Raw genomic sequence first — 20,926 nt, 5'->3', positions numbered from 1 at the left:
TTTAGAATTGTAGATATGATATGCACAAGAGCAGTGGTACAGTTTCCAAAATATGAAATTGTGTTCCTAAAAGCAGGTTAAAGATAAATTTTATGTAGTACCGTAATAACCGTAATAGTGTTGATTTGGAAAAAATAAAGCTAAATTTCTTTAATCAATGTGGGCCTTAAGTAAAAAATATATTCCATATCCCTGGTCCAACGGGTACCACATCCTGGGAACAGCCACCCTAAAATGTCATCTGCTATAGGCTGGAGTACTGTCAATCTGATGCCTATATGCCACTGGATCAGAAGGCTACCAGTTATAGTCTGATCATAATACTTGCATGGAAAGTTTACATTTTCATAGGGTTCAAAGGTCAATTTAAAAATTGGTTCAGTATAAAGCACACACAATTCTTTTTCCTTTATAAAACTTTAATAGACAATGAAAAACATTCATATATTTTTTATTTAACTGCTTTGTTGAATTTAATTCATTTAAGATTTAAGTATTACATGATCACATGATTTTGTATGGTTTGCGTTTTTTGTTTAAATATTGCATGTAAAATTGTATGATCTTGTTGGGGGTGGGGGGCAATAGGGGTTTCGCCTTCGTAAAGGATTATTTGACCGGTGTGACTTTACGAGTCGCAGGTTCTGGCCAAACGGCTCTAGTTTTGGCTAGATGGGATACAACTACGGCCGAATCTCGCGAGATTTTGGGTCAGGGTTAGGTTTGTGTGTAAGATTAGGATGAAAAGTGGAGTTCTGGCTAGATGGGATACAACTACGGCCTAAATCCAGTGAAATGTTGGGTTTAGAGTGAGGTTTGGGGGTTATAATTGAATGAAACCCGCGCTCTTCCGGTGAGATTTTGGCCGGTATGTATCCCTTCTAGCCACAACCGAATTGCGATCGTATCTCCATGGCATCTTGTGTAAACAAGCTCTGTGTCCGGCGCGAGGAACACAAAACAGCTGACTGGACAATAGACAGATGCCGATTAAAAAAGTTAAAAAGGCAAAGAAGGGAAAGGGGTAAGTAAGGAAGCGTGTGTTTGTTTAAAAATATTAATTTATTGAAAATTAATAAAAATCTTCAGCGTAATACGCTTTGTCGTTATTTTCATTTCAGAAAAGGAAAGAAAGATGGCAAGCAAGAGTCAAAAAGAGATAGAGAGTCTGATCTTGAGAGGGCCAAAGCAAACGCGGCTCTGTGGGAAATCAGGTGTGATATGATAGAGACTTCACGCATTGAATATTATGAAACAGCAGGGAGACTGGCTGAAGCCAACGAGCAGCTCACACACCTACAGAACGAAACTGAGAAGAAAAACATTGATGTCATTGCTGTTCTAAGGGAAAAAGACGTGGAAAACGATGAGAAGGTATTGTAAAATTCACTGAATACAGCTACACTTTTACTTTTCTGTCATTATATTGTTAATATTCATTCTTAGATTGCTTCACTGGAACAGCAAATACAGCTGGAGAAAACAAGAGCCTCTGAGGAAAAGTTGAATTTAGTGAGTAAATCCATTGTGCTTTGCTGCTCATATGGAAAGAATATGGTATATATTTAGTTTGGTACTGTACATCATGTCATAACCTTGCAGTCACACAGGAAATTAAAAAATAAATCACAAAAATATAAATATTATATAAATATAAAAAACATTTTTAGATGAAAATATAATTGTGCCATTTTTTTTAAATGCATGACTTAAGTTGGGCCAAATAATGAAGAAAAGCAGTGCATATTAGTACCTCGAAAGGTACATACTGTACCTAAATGGTAGATATATTAGAATAATTGAAATGTAGTGACAGTGTAGAAGCTGCTGCTATGTATAGGTTATATAGGTGTGTCCTGTCCTGAGTAACTTACATTCCTGTACTAGACTTTTTGTGACATTATAACTAAATGTAAAAAAATAATCCTTTAAAGGAAAACACCAAAGTTTTTCCACATTTTACTATGTTCTTACCTCAACTTAGACGAATTAATACATACCTATCTTTTTTTTAAAAGCATACACTTAATCTTTGTACAGCGCGTTGTGAATATGTTAGCATTTAGCCTAGCCCCATTCATTCCTTAGGATCCAAACCGGGATGAATTTAGAAGTCACCAAACACTTCCATGATTTCCCTATTTAAAGACTGTTACATGAGTAGTTACACGAGTAAGTATGGTGGCCCAAAATAAAACGTGCAATTTTTTAAGCAGATAAAAATGAGAACTATATTGTATGGCGGAAAAGCACTTGGTTTGCAGCACTTCCACCTTGGCGTGCATTAACATCATTACACCTGACTACTCCCCTTTTGTCAATATTACTGCAACCTATTTAAAAGTCTTTAAATAGGGAAAACATCGAAGTGTTTGGTGGCTTCTAAATTCATCCCTGTTTGGATCCTAAGATATGAATGGTGCTAGGCTAAATGCCCACATATTTATGATGCGCTGTAAAAACATAAAGTGCACGCATTGAAAAAATATAAGTATGTATTAATTTGTCTAAGTTGAGGTAAGAATATAGTGAAATATTGAAAAACGGTGGTGTTTTCCTTTAACTTGTGAAGAGGTGAAAAAGTCATTTTTATACTAACTGCACATGTTATTTTATGGATTTGTCATCACAGATGGCTGATTTTACACTAAAGATTGGAAAACTAGAGAAGGAGTTTGAGAAGAGATCTAGTGAGTACACCACAATTCAAGAGGAGCTTAAGATCATTAATGATTTCCGGAAGGAAAAGCCACAGATGGACCAGGAGCTCCAAAATGTACAAAATGCGGAATTTTATTTATAAAATTTTGCATAACTATTACAATAAAGCTTTAGGTACAATGTTATATCACTATTGTTTTACACAGATGAAAGATACTATGGACAGTGCAGATCTTGAACATAAGAAAACACTTATGAAAATGGAAGAAAAGTTCTTAAATGACAAGGTATAGCCAACAATATCCTTCCCTTCCTTACTCTCTCACTCACTTACTCTTTATTTTTATATATATATATCAAGGCCCACCTAGAGAAGAAAGTTGAACAAAAGATTGCTGAGCTTGCAGAAAAAGCCCACACCGAGGCCATCATGTAAGTATCCTAACAGCACCATACCATTCTGCCTTGTGCATTTGCCAGACATTTTGTAATAACCGAGTTGACATCTATCTTGCCCCCATCATACAGCTGGATGGTGCTTCTCGCTCTGTGTTCAAGGAGAATGTACGTTTAAATAAAGCATTGTGTTACCACATTAAAGATGTTGAGGATCTACGGAAGAGAAATGCAGCGCTGGCGGACGAAAACGACACCCTCACCAAGCAAATAGTAACAACCTTTGACTATCAGTGTATCAAAAAATAAGCAATTAAAATGAACCCACCTTTCATTCATCCCACAGGAGACAAGCCAGCAGATAATAAATGACACTGTATCTCAAATTACAACCCAGCGAAGCAAGATTACTGAGATGAAGGTCAAGGTGTCCACACAGGAGCAGGCCCTGGCCACCATGGTGGCTGAGTTTGAAAGGGAGAAAGCCGATATCAAGCAACGTGTCGAGGTCAAAACTCAGGCCGGCGGCGTAGAGCTGGACAAACTCCAGAAGCTTCTTACCCTACGAGAGAAGGAGCTAAGCCGGGTGAAGAAGTTGGCGCGAAGCGTAGTGGAGCAGCGCACAGACATGGAGATCCTCTTCCATGAAGCTCTAAACCAAGTCAAGCAGGAGATTTCAATGCAAAGCCTAATGGACAGGTTAAATATATCAAGGTTATATTTTCACAGAATGTTCTTTATATTATGTAGGATGATTTAGAAAACATATTATGTAATATATATTATGCTATGTACTTGCAGGCAGGAAGCAGAGGTCAATCATAGCAGGCGGATGAATGAGGTTTTGTCAGGTAGAAGGGATTATGCTCCAACACAAGGCATTAACAAAGATCTCCCTAGCTCCAACAACCTTTCCACTGGCATGCCGGGGGTTGGGAAAGGGTGAATTGTATTAACGTTATTAGATTGTTAGTATCTGAAATGTTTGTGTGTAGTGGGGGTTGGTGACATCTGTATGAATCCTGTCATGATGTTTGTCACTTTTTTGGATACCAAAACTAGTCAGTAATAGCACTGTTATTTATTTCAACAGCAGTCTGAAGCATCCCGGAGTAAACACATCAGAGATGAGCTGGGAACAGAGAGAGAGAGTCCTTAGACTGCTCTTTGCTAAAATGAACGCCCTGAAAACAAAGTAAGGATCTGGACATTTTTTTGGATAAAATATTTTTGAAAGTATATAAATTTATTTTTGTGCTTCCTTAAAGGAAACCTATTGATGGTCCAGTCCACACAAACTCTGAAGGGAATCAGTGTAGCAGTGATGTAAGGTGAGATATATTAATATACCAACAACACCTGCCTGTTTTTTTTTTTGTTTTTTTGCTTTGCGCTAATATAGAAGAACAGAAGTGTGAAAAACATTTTAGCTGAAAAAATTTGACTTTACTTCACTTTTGTCTTTTTGTTGTACTTTATCACATGTAGGTTCATAATGGAGTGAATTTGTTTTTTACACAGCAATGCAGACGAAGAATCTAACTCCACCTTTTTAACACAAGTACAAGATTTTTAATATGAGCTTGAGTACAAATTCCAGTGAAATATAGATCAACTGCACCCAGTATCACGCTAAAGCGTGTAATAGACACGCTGGTCCACTAGAGGATGCGTGTCAATGTCACGCTTTGCCTCCTCAAGGCGTGAAAATGACACGCATTTATGAGGATGATAACCAATAGGGGGCGATAATTTCTTATTGCCAACAACTTCAACAAGAGAAGCGACGCAGTGATTGCGTTCTCTGGAGCTCCATGGGTAAGGCTTTCTTGGAAATTTGGTGATTCATGTTACTAAAATTGAGTAAATCCTGTGTTTATGTTAAGTCTTTGTTGTAACGTTAGCAATATAATATCACCGCTAAGGCAACAGACAAGTCAGTGCACGCGTTTGGTCAGAATCCAATTGGCTCATATTTAGGACATAATTGTTTGTTCAGGTGCGGTCATTTAAGAAATCCTAAAGTTGGTGCAGCATAACATTTAATTTGCGTGTGTGGACTATGGAGTTATCTATAGTGGTTTTTACGTTACTAAGGTCAGAAACATTATTGGATGACTGTTTGATAATCAGCTAATGTATTAATCACAGAAAGCTGCAGTGACTGCATTATATTATGTTGCTAAACAGTTGTTCTGGCGTTTTTAAACCAGTAGTTTTATTAATTTCGCGCGGAATACAGTTCATGAAATAAGCTCTAAATGAAAAAAATAACCGTTTTAAGTGAATAATTGTGTTCATTGTAAATCTGCTCATCTAAACATACAAGGCGGAACCAATCGATCACAGAGAGCGATCGCTGCTGACACCGTCAGCAGCACTTACATTCAGATTACAATAATATTTCACATTATTACATTCAGATTACAATAATATTTCACATTATAAGTGTTTTTATATCAAATAAATGCAGCCTTGGTGAGCAGAATAGATTTATTTAATTATTTAATATTATTTATATAATAAGGCTAGTTTGTGCAGTTACATTATGTCAATTGATCGTTAGAAGGGATTAAAATTGATTGTGTTATGTTCTGTAATTGTTGTTAATAAATCTTTCAGAAGAAATTGTGTAAAAGTTTGACTACAGTAACCATATCTAACCAAGCTTCAAGTACCAAGATAATTATTTCATTTATTTCTCATCAGATCAACTGTTCATTTATGCAGTTTATGCTTTATTTATAGGTAGCATAACTGTTACCTTTTTGTTTACAGTTCTGCATATATAATATGACAAACCTAGGAGACTTTGCTGTAAGAGAATTAATCATGTTTTTGTTTTCTTTACTCAGGTCCGGTCAGTACCCACCACCCTTCCCTGTTCACCCACAGTTTATACTTTTTCTTAGAAAACCAACGGCTCTTTTAAGAGCCACTTCAATAGACCCTTTTACAGCCCACGTGATCAAATAGCCTGCGTGCGCATTTTGGCAACGGAAGTGATGTTATTTCCCAGTGGTTCTAACGTGTAAGCAACTCAGAAAGTTTATTAAAACGATTTCCCCACATCAAAACGTCTGGTTGTAGCATTTGGTTGCACTAATATAATATATGTTTAGTATTTGGCCATCTTCTAACGTCTTCTATCCACTCCACTATAGTACACGGATCTGGTAACTGTGTAGAAGATAAGTCAACTTTTTAAACTAACTTTCTCTGTCTGTGTTGCTTCACTGCTGATTCTTGCCGTGCTTCCGTTGCCAAACTGCGTGCGCATACGTTGCCACGTCATCATTGTGTACAAACAGTAAAAGGGTCACTCACTCACTCTTTCGCAAGCTTCTCTGTTTTCAAGTATTGTAATTTTATTCATTTCTCACTGTCCAAAACACCTATGCCTCTTTGTCTGACCAATGTAGTATTGTTGAAATGGCTGCTGAGCAAGACAGAGGGAGAGCAAAGGATGTTATTTTCATAGCAGACATGCTTCTTGCTCAAATCAAGGTGAGTATATTTGTTGAGATTGTGTTCTTGCAGTATTGTGATAATTCTAAAGTGTGCGATTTAGAGTGCAATAATTGTGTGAACTGCTCAAGAGTTGGCTGTATTTCAGTATTACCATACAAGGCACACTTTCTTTTATGCAAGGCAGAGGAACCCAAGGGCAAAGCAACAGCCATTAAAGGGACTACATTTAATGTCCGATAGGTGGAGAAAATGCTGAAGGAGGTCCACTACTAAAAAGCAGCAGAAGTGAAGAGATACAAAGCTTCAGCTACAGGTATCCATGTTCTACCAGATTATTTGTGATTTGTCAGCCTCATTTTTTCTAAGCTATATTACTGTGCCCATTGTTAATGCTTTCTCACAAATTATTGAACTTCTGTTTTCAGTCTGTTTATTGTCTACAGTGAGACCTCCACATTTCTGCACTTGTGATCATGCAAACATCCAGTGTAGAGCACTTCACCTGCCCGGCATGTACACCCAACAATGCTCGCTCTTTGTGCAGATGGCAACAGAAAAACCTACAGATTCCGTCAGTCAAAAGAGTAAGTTCTTTTACTCTTGTAGTTTTAAGGAAAAATAAACTTTTTGATTTAAATCCATCATTTGAAATGTGTAATTTTTGCTTTATTAAATAGTTAATGTATCCCAGCTGTTGTGAGCTTATATAATACGTAAGGAATATTTGACAGTGGGCTGCTACGCAGCAGGTGTGCATTATTTTCAAATAATTTAAAGGACTGGAGTCAATTATTCTGCTTATACCACAGTTACCACAAACATTGCTTTGGGTATTTTAAGACATTTGGCAGGTTAGGTGTGCGTTTTACAAAAATAATCATTTGGATATGGGAATGTGTGCTGGCACCCAAAGTGGTTAGTTTAATAGCTTGGTCATTCATTATTACATATCAATTTGTCACCCTGACTTTCAACTAGTTTGTGTACCTGGAGTAGAGAAAGCAGAAGATGAACTTTTTAATGCTCCATGAATCCTGAAAAACCTTTAGTTTAAAAGTAAACCTTTATTGTCTACAATCATTATAAAGATGCCTGTTGGTGTGATGTAATTTGAAACTAACAGAAAAGTAAGCAAACTTGATGAAGAGGGCCTTCAGGTGGTTGTTTGCAGACACGGAGTGCTACTCAAAGCTCTTAATGTGCCGGGAAGTAATATTTTCTTATCCACCTATACCTGCAGAAGGAGCTTCAAGCAGCCACAAACGGAGAGTTCTTTTGAACAGATATTGCTTGCAAGTATGCGCCATACCTTGAGAAGGCGTCAGTCTCCATGTTGGAACTCAGACCTTTACTGCAGATGAGACCTTTCCTTTCTGTCATGCATGCCAAGGCTCATTCAACCAAGTGTCAGGTAATGCATATTCTTTATCGTACCATTTGAAACTGTATTTGTATTACTTATTAATACACTGTAACTGTTTATGGTTGTAATATAGGTGTCACACATTTGTTAGATAATCTGGCAAAAATCAGGAAGGTGCTGGTACAACTGCAGTTGAGGAGGTCGAAATGGTCAACAGCTACCTGTCTCGTTGTGGCCTCACAACCAAGTATCTAATTGATGCCTATTTATAATATTTTAGGAAACCTGTCTTTATTTTTTCACTTTTTTATTCTTTCTGTCTAGTACTTTGAGATTGCATAAGAGTAAGCTGTAACTGTTCAAAGTACATAAAAAATTGGCATGCAGTTCTCTCTTAAATTTTAAACTCAATTGTCAGTTTCTGGGTTCATTGAAATACGACAAGCATTAATGGGACCTTTCTTCCTTCATTACATACATGTCTTGTTAATAGCCAGGAATGACATGCTAACTGTCCATGCTATTGGGTGGAACCAACGGAAGCAAGAAGGCCTTCAGCATTATCCAGCAGATACATCAAGGTCTTATATTATGACTGAGTTATATAGACACAAAGATTTTTCTCACTTTTAAAGATTGCAAGGACAAACATATTTTTATGGCATTCTTTCAGAAAGGCTGAGTCTCAGAGACGGGAAGATTTGAGCAGTGAACTGGGGTGTCCTGAGAACATTGTGAATCAGTGGGTACAAGATGTCAGACAAAAGGCTACTGATGGTAATGTATTTTATGGACATTATTGAAATTGGTTTACAATATTGCAGTGTGATAATCAATTTTGTAACTGAGAATCTTTGCCATGTATAAGTATTTAAGTAAAGGTATGTCCTGTTTTAATCGCAATAAACTTGTGTCCTTGTAAACTCCTTTGAGACATTAATTTGATTTGGGACATGTACAGCCTAAAAGACATCATAATCATTTACTTGTATTATTTTTTTTGCTTTAGGATTTGGTAGGTACCAGATGTGATGACCTACACAACCTTCAGAAATGAATTGAACAAATGTTTCTTAGTCTTCATCGAAAAGCCAGCCTTTATAATCACACTGGTATGTTGATAACTCATCTAAAACATTTAGTCATTTTTGTTGATTGCAGTTATACCAGGGGTATGTTGAATGCTGTATTCTGATTGGCTGAGAAATGTTCTGTGGGTATGCATTAATTTCTGATAACTGCACACCTAACTTGTCAAATGTCTTAAAAATAGGCACCAGAGCAATGTTTGTGGTAACTGTGGTATAAGAGGAATAATTGACTCCAGTCCTTTGAATTATTTGAAAATAATGCACACCCACGGGACATCCAGTTGGCGTCGTGCCTCATTGCACCAAATGTGCTTTTGCACCAAAAGTGCTTTTGAGAGAAACAACAGATAAAGAACAAACATAATATTTTTTGTCTGTACTTTTAAATTATTGAATGACACAATTACAATATTCATTTTAATTTTTCTGCTACTCTATAGATTTAGTCCATTATTTTTCATTAGGGTGATGTTGAAACTAGGTCTTCAGCAGGCTTACACCACATGTGATATAAGGAGAATTATTTAAAGGCTCATAAGCAGCAAATAAATGTTTCTTATATAGATATAAAGATAAAGGGAGACAATCTTTACTGTGTGAGTGTTTCTTTTTAACCTCTCATAGCCGACTTTCTGAATCAAATATTTTGCACCCTGCACCAGATTATGGGCTGTACATGCACTGCTTTTGTTTTGCTTGCTTTTCAGAATATACCAGTCAAAATTGTGTTTAAGATGTTGTTATTTGTGTGACTTCAGAATCCAGCAACACCCTCACCAAGAAGATTTCAAAAGTGCGCCTTCAAGAAGCAAAGATCATTGTGATGAGGGAGATGAGACACCACTGCACCGCACCTATCTCAGAAGCCTGGCTAGGAACATCAGGAAAATGATATCAGAAATGTCTTCAGGCAAAAACAGTGGTAAGAGGTTAACTTTTATTACCATCTTGCAATGATGCATGCCATTGGTTTCTATAAATAAGGTTTACAAAAGTCTCAAGACACATGTTAGTTTCACATTCTGAAATCAAGTTCCTTTGTCATTTGGTGATAAAAATCACAGCTAATCTAGATGATTAGACACACTGAATAGCAAATACGACAATAAAACCCCACTCATTTTTAGATCCTGAAGTGTTACGTTATAGTTTTCTTGTGGTTGGATCTTAATGATCTGTAGTTCTTTACATAGAATAGAAACAAAGAAAATCAAGACACAATGAAAGCATGGCAATTGTTGTATATAGTTTAAAAAGGAGTACATGGAGGTATTTAAATTTATTTCCTAATAGTATAATGTAATTAGTAATACTAATGTGAAATCTTTAGGAATATAATTGGACCTTCATAATGAAAGCAGTATTAACATAATGTACAAAATAAGCCTCAAGTAAAACCTCTAAGTATTTTCATGCATCCCTTCAATTTTTTCCTTTTAGGCAGTTTAAGTGAAGAGTGTCATCGCTGGCTACTGTGTCGTCTTCAGAAAAGGCTTGCAGATGTAGAGAAGAAGTTCCAAGTTTGCTCAAGTTACAGCCAGGCTTTGGGACGGTGTTCTTCGCTCCCGGCCCCGGGGAGCCGGTGTCCTGCGGACTTTGGCTCCAACCTTAATCAAACACATCTGAAAGCTAATCAATGTCTTCATGATCTCTAGAAAATCACAGGTACGTGTGTTTGATTGGGGTTGGAGCTGGGCTCCGCGGGACGCCGGCTCTCCGGGATTGGGAGTGAAGAACACTGCTTTAGGACCAAATGCTGTTTCTCTGCTGGAGGATGAGCCTGAGGAGATACTGGAGGACCACAAAGAGCTGGATTATGAGAGTTCAGATGACATTTTGGATTTGGAACTCTGAACTGGTGTATGCATTTAGACTGTGTGTCACACTGAACTGCAGGTGTGTTTCATGGAAAACATAAAACTATTTGGAAATGTAATGGATGTCTGATACAGTGCTTTTATTTTAGACAACCGTTTCCTGCAGTCTGTAAGCAACATTAGCCTCATAGATTGATGGGAAACTACTGTTAAATAAGTTTTTGTATGATAATCCATATCTCCGTTTACAAGCAGCAGGTTAGCTATTAGGTTTCCCCTCCACCTCCGATGTTTCACAGACTACTCCTACAGTCAACTGTGTTGCTACAACTTGCAAATGCCACAATCCTCTTGCAGTGGTTACTTCACCAAACTGTGCCCATATCATCTTGTCAACATAATGACATTTACTGTAGAAAAATGTGCAAATCTATTTTGCCTGTGTTACATATGTTACTATTATTGTTATATAGTTTTATACTGTATCAAGTTTTTTTCACAGTGATTGTGGATACTTTTGGAGTGAACTAACTGTATGTCATTAGATGAAATACTTTACATAAATGACTGATCAATAACCTACCCATATTTGATGCATGAGTTAATACTGTTGTTACCTTTTCAATGAAAGGAAATGTTTTACAATGCCATTTTCTTGAGGTAATTATTAAACTGTTTCATATATGTACCTGCAAAATTGTTTACTTTTCCCTGTTTTGAAAATGAGATGTAAAACTGCTTTATTTATTTATGCCTTAAAAATATATGATAGTTTAATACAGGGTAAATATTAATAAAAACGTGTTAATTAGTTAGTATATACAGTTGTGTTGTATTATTTATGGCATAGTTGTTATAATTAATACAAGTTTTTCATTACACTGCTGCATAACTTTGCTCTAGATAATAGTAGGGTATTAATACTAGACAGTTCAAAGATGATTAACTTTTAAGTTATGTATACTATCAATACATATATTTACATATAGTATGTGTGAATGCTTTTGGTCTTTGATTAAATGCTTGTCAGCACGGGAAAATGCTTTGTAAATAAAGTTATTTTTATTATTTGCTGTGTTTTCTGTATTAAAACCTAAAAGTTAGACATACTAAACTTAACCCAAAGAATACAATAGGATAATTGGAGACCCTAAAATTTCTCTGGAGTGTTGTTTCTATTAGTAAATCAGTGATGGTGACCAGTCCGACTTGAGGGTGTAGCAAACACCCCGTAGCCCAGCCAAACGGATAAGCAATGGATGGATAGAAATAAATAGCCAGCCCCTAACATTTAGTGCCTAAATTTCAATCTGAAACACAATTATAAATAATGACATTTTAAATGATTTCTTAGCAATATCAGTATCTTTTCCCCCCAATACGTTTAACTTACTTAGGCCTATATGTGTCTGTGGTCAGGCTGTTAGCTTAGCAACTAGCATGAACTCGTTTGAATTCTTACAATATGTTTTATTGTTTGGCAATAGCATGTCTGTTAGAAAGTCACTTTATACTATAGTTCTTTTGAAAAGATGTAAACAATACTGGTCCAGAGGCACTTCCTGTTTCAGTTTGTGACTGTTATTTTACACATAGGCTATATCATTATCTTTAAGATGTTTGTTTAACTTTTTGACTCAGTTCTATATGTTCTGTTGGTTGTAATTTATCCCAACATTTATCTAGTGTTAAAAAACTGAAACAGGAAGTGCTTCTGGACCACTGTTTACATCTTTTGAAATGGTCTATTTACAACCCTAGTTTGCAAACCTAAGAACTACATATTTAACAGTCTATATTACACTGCAACAGGGAAATTATTTGTAGTGTTTTTCATGTCTGGAATATTAAACCCTAATGGAAAAAACAGCATAGACCAGCATAATTCCCATGCTGGTTTGGTGCTTGTTTAGCTGGTCACCAGCATACCAGCACCAAAACACAACATATAGCATGCTGTTCTTGCTGGTATGACCTGCATGGGATTGGTGCTGGTATGCGATGACCACCAGCACCAACCCAGCATGGGAATTATGCTGGTCATCAGCAAACCAGCACCAAAACACATCATTTCCCTGCTGGAAAAAAACAGCATACCAGCATGAGTATGCATTTAGGGTTATGCAGAAGTGAAGCACAGTAGTGTTGTCAGAATTAAAAATTATACATGACAGCAAAGTGAAATTTAATTTGTATCACGTTTTGTGATGCTATCTATTAGTGATCACACCAAACAGTACTCCTCATGATGGAAGAGTTCAAGGGCTTTGTAAAACAGTTCGTCTCATCATTGTAGTCCCTTTCCTTTTCTGAATGATGAGACTCACATATATGCATCATTTTTATAGTTCAGAGGTCAATATATCAAAGCAAAGCAACTGTATATTTGGTTTAGTCCTATGACAACATTTTTAATTTCACTCTGCCCACTCAGCCCTTGTATCACACATTTCAAAGACATGAAATGGTCCAGTGCATTTGTCAGACATAGTATTCAATTCCTTAATGAATTTTTTTCTTATTTGAATCAAACACTACTGTGGGCCTCATAACAGTGTCATTATAGATGGCCCTCAAAGCAGCAACAGTTGAGGGGGGCTGATCACATCCCAATTAGCTTCAAGTAATGTACTGCAGAACTCCAGTGTCCATCCTCTTAATTTTATGTCTGTCTGTTTGGGCTGTGCACATATGGGTAAGTGGTTATTTTCAGAATCATCATCTAATTTAAAGAGCTATTATATGACACACTGATGTTTTAAAACTTTTCTATTGCTCAGAAGTTCACAATGCATTTGGCAACATTTAAATGATGGTGTGATTACTCAACACCTTATGTATTGTTGGTTTATATACTGAGACTATTTCTGGTGCACTTATGTATTGTTGTTCTTGTGTTGCTCTTAATGCTACCTCATTTGTAAGTCGCTTTGGACAAAAGCATCTGCAAAATTATTAAATGTATAAACAATTACTTATTTCCCACCATCAATCTTCAAGTAAAAAAAGCTTTGTATAGAGTTGTCTATCAACATTAAAAATTAAGGTGCTCTAAACCACATCATTTCCATTGCTTGATAGATAAAATGTGTAGGTAAAATATGTGATCAATTAGAATGGATGATTGATTTGTTTTTAACAACACAAGACAGGCAGAACAAAATATCTTGTTTCTAGAAACTAAACAGTTTTACTATAAATAATACAAGGATCAGCAGCTATGGATGTTTTTTATTCTCTGAGCAAATACATTTTATGTTGTCTTGAATGTTCACCAAGTAGACTTTTTAATAAATAGTGTGTGTGTGAAAATAAAGAAACCAATGAATTCCTCAATGTTTATTGAAAAAAGTAAAGTAAATAGACTCACTGCACTTAACATCATTACATCACAGTAGGATATAACATCAATTAAAACAGTTAAATTGACAATAATTTGGTTGCAAAACAGTTTTAACAGTATTCAGTATTAATATCCAAAAAAGAGCAAAAAAGCAAGTGAAAGGAGGAGCAATAAAAGGGTCCAGGAAACAATGGTTTGTTTAAAACATAAAAGAAAAACAAGTTACACAGAGAAAATAATAGTGCTTCTTATTGTATCAGGTCCCCAAGAAGATGCCGAAGCACTAACAAGTGTCCCCATCCGCCACCCACTCCAATGGCCACTTCTTTTATCTGTAACACAAAAAGAAAAAATGCAATTACATGTTTGGTTGGGCAAATAAACTGTAGACACATTAAAGGAGAACACCACAGTTTTTCAATATTTACTATGTTCTTACCTCAACTTAGATGAATACATACATATCTTTTTTCAACGCGTGCACTTAATCTTTGTACAATGCTTCTTGAATGTGTTAGCATTTAGCCTTGCCCCATTCATTCCTTAGGATCCAAACAGGGTTCAATTTAGGAGCCACCAAACACTTCCATGGTTTCCACACTTTCCATGTTTTGTTTTGTGCCACCATACTTACTCGTGTAACTACTCATGTAAGAGTCTTTAAATATGGAAAACATGGAAGTGTTTGGTGGCTTCTAAATTCATCCCTGTTTGGATCCTAAGGAATGAATGGCGCTAGGCTAAATGCTAAAGCATTCAAGAAGCACTGTACAAAGATTAAGTGCACGCATTGAAAAAAGATATGTATTCATTTGTCTAAGTTACATAGTAAATATTGAAAATGGTGGTGTTTTCCTTTAAGACACACATTAAAACTTCAGCTGTTTTCCTAAAGCTGTGTTTTGGTGGGGTTTTATTAAATCACAGTAGGATATGCAAGTCAACAATGCAAAAGAAAGCCTTCATTGTTCTTTTACATCAATTTTGTGTTAAAGCATTACTTGACTTATTGCATTTTGTTCTGGTAACTCCAAAGAGAGGAATGTGAAGTTCACATTTAACTTTAAGACAACATATGTGATAAATGAATCACAATGTTAACATTGTTTATGTCTCAATTTGGTGTTTTTAACAATTAAAGACAAGCCATGTGCAAATTCATTATTCAACAACTTTGTCTTTAATTATATGGAGAAAATATTCCGCAGTCTAATTCCCCGTAGTTTAAAATCACCTGCGTTTCCAACGTCACAAACATAATATAACCAATCACATCAACACAGTTGAACGCGTGCATCAGTAGTATGTATGTATGTATGTGTATATATAGTCTAAGCTCAGCAGTTATGCGTCTAGACAGTGGTCACCAATCCTGGTCCTTCAGGTGTGTTTGATTAGGGTTGGAGCTAAAATCTGCAGAGACACCGTCCCTTCAGGACCAGGATTGGTGACCACTGGTCTTAGACCATATACATGTAAGTAGATGCTACATACAGATGTTTTAGCTGTGCAACTGAGTAGATTAGCATAATCATAGATCTTCGCATACAATGTGACAAGCAAAACTTTTTTTATATTATTATATTATATTATTATTTTTTATTATGATGTTCAAAGATGCATTTTAACTGATACAATTCTTGACTAGAATGAGACTTTAAAGAAAAGCACATGAGCAAGGTAAATCTATATAAATACCTAGAGACAAGGAAAGCTCATTTTGCAATGATGCCAAAATCTTACATTTTGTCTCGACCTAATCTTCTACAAGGAGTTTAATGGGTTGACAAATCCTCAGAACTATGACTTCACGCAGGCCATTTAGTTTGGGCATACTACCTTAATTTCATTATTTGCCTAAATTGTTTTGCATGTTAATTGTGGACAGTAGGTGTTAGTGGCAATTAGATATACTGACAACAGATTAAAATTAACAGTGAACATGCCACTTCTCATTGGCATGACTGAGACGTTGTACATACCAAAGTTTGCACGGCTCCCACTCCACCTGCTTCCATTTCTGGCCCTAAAAAATAGTGGGACTTTTTTAGTTTCAAATATTTACTGTGTTTACCAATAAGTTTAAGACCATTACATCAATAACAAAACAAAAAAAAACTATATCATCCCTTTTCAACTGGAACATTATATAACCTGTGTATTGTTTGAGTTGTATTACATTTAACCTTAATAACTCTGGATTTGGCAACCCTCTTCACAGAGTAAAAATCCTGTCTCCCTGTCACATTGTGTGGGCATTCAGAATTTCTGAATAATACATTTTAGAAAATGGAATGGGAGTAATAGTCTGCATTTTTTTTTATATACACTCCTTAAATCAAATCCGTACTTTCCCATAGAGTGCAAGAACCACCATGTTCAACAGTTTCCACACTGCAGATAAGTACCGTTCATTAATTCACAACAGACTGTAATACACTACATACTAGTGCTGCACAATTAATCGCATGTGATTGTAATGCGCATCTCGTCAGTAAATCTCGTCCTTGTTTAGTAGTAAATGGCCATCAGCTGCTTTCAGATGGAGCGCATTTACTACACAGAGCCGTAGTTCACTGACAAGAGGGGAAATATTGCATTAATAATCGCGCGCGATTCATCCTACTACATAAATATCCCCTCCTGAATTTAAAGGCCATTGCCGATTCATCTAGTTAGATTGTGATCTTTTTCCCCATCAACCAATTCAAATTTAGCTTAAAAGTCATTTAACTGTCCGTTGTCAACACACCTTTCCTTTGATCTGGCCGCACTGTAGTCAGAGCTGGAAAGCCTTCTTTCACACCATCTGTTAACAACAGAGAAACATTTAAAATGTAGAAATTATTATGAAAATTAGTCCAGTTTATAATAAAAACTTATTTTCATAAAGGCTACACACGGTGAGCACCGGACGCAAAAGGTCTTGTACATCACAGTAAAGTAATCACAACAAAAAATAGCCTATTATTCCACAGCTTTATATTCTCAAATAGACAGTTTATACTTGCATGGACACTTGCACGTGACTGGGCAACTGGCCAATGAAACATGATCATTAGCAGTTCCAAGTGGGCTCTAAATCTAACGCAACTAAGCCACACAGTCAACAGAAAGTATGCAGTTTTTCTTTATGATATTATGCAATGAAATATTGTGATAAAGGTACAGAGTCAATATATATTGCACCCCTAATTGGAGCCCACCAAAACGATGTCTTAGATATAGGCAAACACAGGCATGATTTAAGTTATGACAACAGCATTTCATGGAATTTGCCAAACACACACAAAACTGTTATTTGATTGATGGTACCTCTCGTCAAAATTCATGAAATGCTGTTTTCATTACTTAAAGTGGTGGCCAAAATGATTAGAACACCTGACAGATTATTAAACCCACATGGGCTATGAGATAACATTACCGATAAAGTTCTGAGGAAATATATTGACACTATGCCAGAGAGATGTGCTGCTGTAATTGCTGCAAAAGGTGAACATACCAAATAATAAAGTTAAAAGTGGATAAAAACAGTACGACTCACCTCATCTGATATTTGTTGTGCTCAAAGCAACCATTGTTATGAAAAGTAATCATGTTTTGGAAACAAACAAAAAAATCAATATTTCAGATCTGTCAGGTGTTCGAATAATTTTGACCACCACTGTATATAAATATAAATTTCTGCAACTCCTATTCCAAATGCTTTGAATGCAGGGATCCCAGGACTCTTAATTTGATTACAGTTTCACATGACACAAAGTAAGAGTATGGTTTCTTTATAAAGCTTAGAATTTATTTTCAATGCACTTCATAAAGCTCCTTTTTTGCTTACCTTTTCCAAGAGAAACTGGGGAGGCTCTTGGGGGTCCATCTGGGTAATGGGTTTCTTTTCCCAGATTGCTGCAGTGGGGTTGCATGGTGTCCTGAGGGTCCTAAAAGGGATACTGGCTGTCAAATTGGGGACTTTGGTGGTGCAATAAGGGCTGCTGGTGGTCCAGTTGGAGCTGCTCTGGTATGAGGCAGGGCCACTGGTACCTGGAGATCAGGTTGGTCCATTTGGATTCAACTCGGGCTGATGAGGTTTTATTGACTTGTTCTGCAATACCTTGTGAGGTCCCGCCTACATTTTCGAAATACAGAATTATTTAGAAAACACTGATCAACCGTTTTAACAATTTTATAGACCAAACACCTAAACAATTATTTTAAGAGAAAAACGACAATAAAAATAATCATAATAAATTGCAGCCACAGTAGTAACAAGAGATGTAGACCTTACAAATGTAAAAAGTGCTTATTGTTCTACCAAACAGTAATAATTTAAAATAGAAATGTGATGGATGTTTGATAGTCTGGATGTTGACCAATTGTGCCACTTGTTCTACTGGTATACTGAAATTGTATAACTACAATATTTACTATTTACAGTGTCTACCAATTCAATGTGATAGTTAATGTTATAAACAAATGATAAAATATATGCAATTGTAAAGTTACTCTGATAGGACCAGTGTTATCACCTTTAGGGGTGGTTTCCTGGTCAGAGTTGATACTAGTCCCAAAGTAAAATGCATGTTTGAGCGTTTTAATTAGAAAAACACCTTGTACTGACATATCTTAACATACATCAGTGCCAATGTTTGGTCTCTAGATGCAGACACTGGTTCCTTGATTAGTAGTAAATCACCATCACCTGCTTTCAGATGGAGCAACATTTACCACACAAAGCGAAGTACACTGACAAGCTACGCAATATTGCATTTATCATCGTTGACAAATTGCCTGTGACAATGAACTGGATATTGCCTAGCTTTTCAGAGAAACACAGCTTTGTGTGGTAAATGCTGCTCCATCTGAAAACAGGTGATGGTGATTTACTGCTAATCAAAGAACTGACTTCACTGATGAGAAGTGCAGGACAATTTCATGCAATTTATCCTGCAGCCCTATTTGCAAGCATTTGTAGAATAAAATGTCAACCCTTTAATCCACATTAGAGTTCAAGCTTAGTTCAAGCTTAGTTTAATATCGTCTGTCGTCCTGTGTCTGGACTGGATCATCTGGTGTGTGCATTTAATTTTATTTTAGATTAAACTGACAACCAAGCAGATGGAGTTATTAATGTTATTTTATTGATACTTAAACATGATCAGCTACATAAAGCTAGCTAGCTTTTAACCTCTCCCAACACTTGAGAGCAGTTGTAGCTGCAGTGATAGCTGCCCACTGTTCAGTGTGTGTGTGTGTGTGTGTTTACTACTCACTAAGATGGGTTAAAAGAATAGTTCACACTGTCATCATTTACTCACTCATTATTTTAAACCTATATGAGTATCTTTAGTCCTTTGAATGCTAAAGATGATAATTTGATGAGCAAGGATGGCAAGGATGCAGTTGACAGTACTCAGTGACTTTCATAGTATTTGTTTTAAATACTATGGAAGTCAATGAGCAACATTATCAAAATATCTTTTGTATTCAATAGACAAAGGGAATTCATGCTGGTTTAGAACAATGTCAGAATGAGAAAATAATGACAATGTTATTTATTTGGGTGAACTATCCCTTTAAATTGCATGGGTCACTTTCGAGCATGCATTCAACACGTGGTGTGTGACACATTTGTCAAAAGTCAGTTGTAAACTAAAAGCATCAATCACAAGCTGAGTACTACATTAGTTGATAGAAGGCACCACATATTTACCTGTAATTTTTAATACATAAAAAAAAAATAATCTTACCTTGAATAGGTTCTTTAATCTTTCCAAGCATGTAATGGATGTCTCAGTCAAGTGACAACGGGGTGTCAGAACCTCAGACCCCCAAGCATTTGGTTTTCTTCCAGGCCTTGACCAATACAAAACATAACAAACACGCAAAATAACATATATATGTTGTATGTATGTATGTATATAAAACAATAATCGCAATTTCATACCAGCATATCTTCATCATGCACCCAGCTCTCCCGCTTCTGATCAAATTTCTTCAGTTCTTTTTTACCCGAAGCTTATGTGGCTGCTCTACCTTGCATGTGTTGCAGGTTTTGCAAGCTACATTTAGTTGTGTATGGCAGACCACACACTTTCTAGTTGTTGACCCCTGGCCTGGCATTTCTAATAAAGATAAGAGTAAACGGGAGAGAATGAAAGAGACTTTGAGAAGTACAAAGCAGGGCAAGATTATAAAATTAAAAAGCAATACTTACTTGAGGAGAGTGAGTGAGTTGATTATTGAAGTGGCTCTTAAAAGAGCCGTTGGTTTTCTAAGAAAAAGTATAAAGTGTGGGTGATGTTAACAGGGAAGGGTGGTGGGTACTGACCGGGCCTGAGAAAAGAAAACAAAAACATGATTAATTCTCTTACAGCAAAGTCTCCTAGGTTTGTCATATTATATATGCAGAACTGTAAACAAAAAGGTAACAGTTATGCTACCTATAAATAAAGCATAAACTGCATAAATGAACAGTTCTGAATTCTGAATTCAGAGAAATAAATGAAATAATTATCTTGGTACTTGAAGCTTGGTTAGATATGGTTACTGTAGTCAAACTTTTACACACTTTCTTCTGACAGATTTATTAACAACAATTACAGAACATAACACAATCAATTTTAATCCCTTCTAACGCTCAATTGACATAGATGTAACTGCACAAACTAGCCTTATTATATAAATAATATTAAATAATTAAATAAATCTATTACTGACCTCATTAAAGAAACTCAGAACCTTGAATGCAAAACTTATAAATGTATATTTCCTCTGTGTTTAGGCAGGT

At 36.1% G+C, this 20,926-nt stretch overlaps 1 protein-coding gene across 1 annotated transcript; it reads left to right on the top strand.

Moving 5' to 3' along the window:
- The first annotated feature begins 729 nt into the window (after positions 1-729).
- Positions 730-20,890, top strand: bbof1b (basal body orientation factor 1b). Its single transcript, XM_073873077.1, is given in 13 exon segments — positions 730-1,024; positions 1,122-1,374; positions 1,447-1,512; positions 2,633-2,776; positions 2,868-2,948; positions 3,023-3,097; positions 3,190-3,330; positions 3,404-3,756; positions 3,859-3,999; positions 4,151-4,252; positions 4,326-4,388; positions 4,579-4,675; positions 20,851-20,890. Coding segments are annotated over 12 exon segments (1,515 nt in total). The 5' UTR covers positions 730-983; the 3' UTR covers positions 4,634-4,675; positions 20,851-20,890.
- Positions 20,891-20,926: the final 36 nt, after the last annotated feature.

This window comes from Misgurnus anguillicaudatus, chromosome 11 (genome assembly GCF_027580225.2).
Source record: "Misgurnus anguillicaudatus chromosome 11, ASM2758022v2, whole genome shotgun sequence".
NCBI classification, from domain to species: domain Eukaryota; kingdom Metazoa; phylum Chordata; class Actinopteri; order Cypriniformes; family Cobitidae; genus Misgurnus; species Misgurnus anguillicaudatus.
This window is presented reverse-complemented; position numbering and strand designations above follow the sequence as displayed.